Genomic DNA, 3,979 nt, shown 5'->3' on the forward strand with positions numbered 1-3,979 from the left:
GTCAATGATAAAATTATTGATCTTGATTTGTGTATGCATGATTAAGTTGTTCATTAAATCACGACCTTTGAAATTATTAATATTATGTACATCGAATAAATAGCATGTACAAGTAAGTTACAAATGAGAATCAATTTAATCTAATTACATCGCTGAATCAATGCCAGAAGGTATAGATGTAATGGATCAATGAACTAATGCTTTTTGTAAATGTTATTTTTATTCTATTCTTTTATGCATAGCTCAGCAATTACAACTGCATGATCTTTTTAGGGCAAAAAAAGCATCAGAATCAAGAACAATATACAGCCAAGGCTAAGAGAGAGAAAAAGATTTGCAGACTATTAAGAACATCTACTGGCTAAATGGTGTCAAGTACAATCATCAGATGATGGAGAAAAAGAATAAGAAAATGAAGTCGAGTCATTAATGCATAATGAGTGGATCTGTTTCAAGCGAACGAGAATCCTGCTTCTTCATCGTTTCAGATACCATGATTTCTTCAAGATTAGCTTCCATGGAGTTCTTGGGCAGCTGATTCCTGTTTGATACTGGTAACACCGGATTAGCAGTTCTTGAAGGTTTAGAAGATGAAGATGATGGTGATTTTGTCAACTCTTTAGCTCTTTCCACTTGAAGAATCCAATCTGTTTTACAAAGAACATAAAGCATGAGCAAGGCACATGTTCCCTGAGCTGCAAGCAACCCTAACCAAAGTCCGGGGAACCCCATTTTCAAAACGAACCCCATGATGATCGCCACCGGCATTCCCACCAAGTAAAATGATCCCAAATTTATGTTCGCTCCAATGGTGGGCCTTGCACTTCCTCTCAACACCCCACAACCAGTTGTTTGAGGGCAATTTCCAAGCTCACAAAGTCCGATTATTGGTAATGCGATCGACGTTAGTTCAAGAATCTCTGAATCGTTAGTGAAAAACCGACCCCATTTGTGCCTCATCAGTGTCGTGAACGCCATTGCCATAAGTCCTAAAACCATAGCGCAGAAAAGCGAAACAATCATCGAAATCCGTGCCTTAGCAGGTCTGTTTGCCCCAAGCTCGTTTCCAACTCTCGTTGACACACCGAGGCTCAATGCCGATGGGAAAACGTAAACCAAGGATGTAGTTTGGATGAGAATCCCCATTGAAGCAACGGTTGCTTTAGGGTTTACGAGTAATCCGCACATCATTATCATTAGCTCATACCACCACCATTCGAGACAAACCGAAACACATGTTGGAATCGCTAAAGCTAACAAAGAAGACCACCCACGAAGGCAGTCGGAGCTTGGTGCCACCCATGAGTCCCTGTAAACGCCGGAGAAGTAAACAAACGTGATCAAAAGGAACAACAAGTTGAGATTTGTGAGAACCATCGCGATCGCCACCCCAGAAATCCCCATCTTGAAATACCCAACGAGAAGGAAGTTGAGAGGGACATGCAGAAGGACTGAAACAGCTGAACAGTACGTTAATGGTAGAATGATGTTCTGAGCTCGGAGATAAACACGAAGAGGGTGAAGAAGAGAGAGTAAGAAAAGGTCTGGAATTGCGAAGATGATGAAAGTGTGAGCTGCGGATGAAATCTCTTCATCTTGTCCACACCATAACAAGATATTCTTCATGTTGAACCACATGAAAGAGATTGGGAGAGAAGTTGACAAAAGAAGAAGCACTGTTCTTTGTAGCGTTATTCCCAAGAGTTTCATCTGTTTCGCACCATATGCTTGACCACAAATGGGCTCCATACCCATGGCTAGCCCTGAGATGACGGAGTAACCAGTGATGTTCGCGAATCCAATGGAGAGTGAACCTCCGGCGAGCTCAAGCTCACCAAGATAGCCAAGAAACAGCATGGAGATCATAGCTCTTGAGTATAGTAGTAAACCAGTCATGGCTGTGGGTCCTGAAATCTTTCCAATGGCTTTGATTTCATCCAATGCCTGGAGAAGAAAAAAATGAAACAACAAGCAATCAATCTCAACTTCTCTTCATCTTTATTCGTAAAGATTCAAGCTTTCAAACTAATTAAAGATTAAAAAAAGACCCATGATGTTACCTCGGAAGGGGTTGGCCATGAATGAAGTTGATCATCATGATCAGTAGATTTTGGGGGGTCATTGTTATGATGATTGTTGAAATGGGTGTTCTTGGAAATGACAAAATTGGAAGGGGAAGATGGTGTTGGATTACACATGGCTCAAAATTCTTGGTGTTAGGGAAAGAGGGAACTAAACAATTAAGTTAAAAAAAAAAAAAAAAGAAGAAGAAGAAACTTATATACTATAATACAAAAGTTATTAGATAGAGAGAGTGTGCAAACAGAAAAACACAAACACAAAACCAAAAACAAGAATACAAACAAAAAGTAGGAAAGAGAGGGGTTTTGGTTAGTTGGTAGCAAAGCAAGTACTACTAGTAATACTTTGAGTTTTGTTTTCTTAGGTAAAGAAAGAAAGAGAAGCTTTAGGAATTGATGGAGTCTTGAAGCCATGGGTGTTGGGTATATATACATAAACGGGTCGACCCTACCAATTTGAAAGAGAGAGATGCCATCGAAAAGCGGCTAAAAGAATTGTTAATTTTCTTGAACACACACACGAGAGAGAGAGAGAGAGAGAGAGAGAGAGAGAGAGAGAGAGAGAGAGAGAGAGAGAGAGAGAGAGAGAGAGAGAGAGAGAGAGAGAGAGAGAGAGAGAGAGAGAGAGAGAGAGAGAGAGAGAGAGAGGGGTGGGGCCTACCCATATCCTTTCATCCTCCTTTATAGACAGATATGTATATTAGTGAGTAACCCGTGTAAACTATATTGTCGTATGCCACTTTCTTTATCCAACGGGACATATAAATAACGAATATAAGAGAATGACACGTCAAATAACTGAAGTTAAAGGGTCCTTTTTTTTTTGTTCTTCATGATCCATTTTTATGAACAATGGAGTAAGATGACGATACCATCTTTGAATTCATTGTCTTCTAACAAGAGGGAATCCTGTATCCAGATTTTGTTTTGTATATGATCTATAAGGCAATTAAAGAAAAATAAATAACATTCATAGACAGATGATTTAGGATTCTTCATCAAATTTACCCTATTCATTCTAAATTTTGTAAAAAGATTTAGAAATCCAAGGAAAAAAATAGTCACAATAGAATAGGATAACGATCCCTTCTCGGCTTTTTTTGATTTGATGGGCATTTGTTGTGTTTGTGAAACTTACAACTTTAATTTATGGTTCTCCTTGTTAGTATCTAAGAGATGTCAGGATGAAATGGGCATCCTTTTGTGGTTGCAAATGGTTGTTTTTAAGAGCTTATAAATTGCCACGAAAGTTGTGATATCTTATCTTGAATTGAGGAAGCAATATTTATTTAAAATGCCCAATTTCTATTAAATAATTGAAAATATATAGCAAAAATGGTTTTTAGTTCAATGGTAAAATTTCGGTTGAAATAATGTGACATTTCCCGTTTTATTATTTAATAATATTAAATATATCAATTGCAAGTTATAGTTTCTCTTTATGAAATAAATGGAATATAAAATTTGTTTTTCGACCGCCAAAAAACTTTTGCCCAAGAGTTTTTATTTTAGAGATAATGTTAAATGTCACTTTGTGTTTTATTTTATGTAGTTTCTTTTCCCCTTTGTGAGGTTGTATCTTTAACTATATGTATATTAGTAGGTTTTGTAAGGATAATCTTTAAAATTTACTTCTTTTTAGGTTCTTTATCATCCACCCAATCTCTTTCAAGTGAACCCAAAAAGGGTTAGTGATATTAAAATAATTAATCTTTAATTAAGATTTGACAAGTGGAATTAAATGGTTGGAGTTTGATTTGAAGTGTGAATACATGCAAAGATTTTGACATGACCATGGCCTAATTGGGACATATACTTTCGTGCACATTAATGGTCTATGAAGCATGAGTTTTATGTTGTTTATTCATATATCAAAACATGTCTATTAATCTACCTTA

General features: G+C 37.0%; 1 protein-coding gene across 1 annotated transcript; it reads right to left on the reverse strand.

The window, feature by feature from the left end:
• Positions 1 to 323: 323 nt before the first annotated feature.
• LOC145001956 (protein DETOXIFICATION 48-like) lies at positions 324 to 2,476 on the reverse strand. Its single transcript, XM_078961281.1, has 2 exons — positions 2,061 to 2,476; positions 324 to 1,944 (listed from the first exon to the last, which is right to left on the reverse strand). The coding sequence occupies exons 1-2, from the start codon at positions 2,196 to 2,198 to the stop codon at positions 427 to 429; spliced, it is 1,656 nt and encodes a 551-aa protein (XP_078817407.1). The 5' UTR covers positions 2,199 to 2,476; the 3' UTR covers positions 324 to 426.
• Positions 2,477 to 3,979: the final 1,503 nt, after the last annotated feature.

This window comes from Lactuca saligna, chromosome 6, assembly GCF_052625555.1.
Source record: "Lactuca saligna cultivar CGN05327 chromosome 6, ASM5262555v1, whole genome shotgun sequence".
Lineage (NCBI taxonomy): Eukaryota > Viridiplantae > Streptophyta > Magnoliopsida > Asterales > Asteraceae > Lactuca > Lactuca saligna.

Excerpts from the sequence above, each read along its gene's own strand:
- LOC145001956 (XM_078961281.1), bottom strand. The coding sequence starts at position 2,198 with ATGTGTAATCCAACACCATCTTCCCCTTCCAATTTTGTCATTTCCAAG. Across the intron at positions 1,945-2,060 it reads CATGGCCAACCCCTTCCGAG|GCATTGGATGAAATCAAAGC; the intron begins GTAACATCATGG and ends TTTCTTCTCCAG.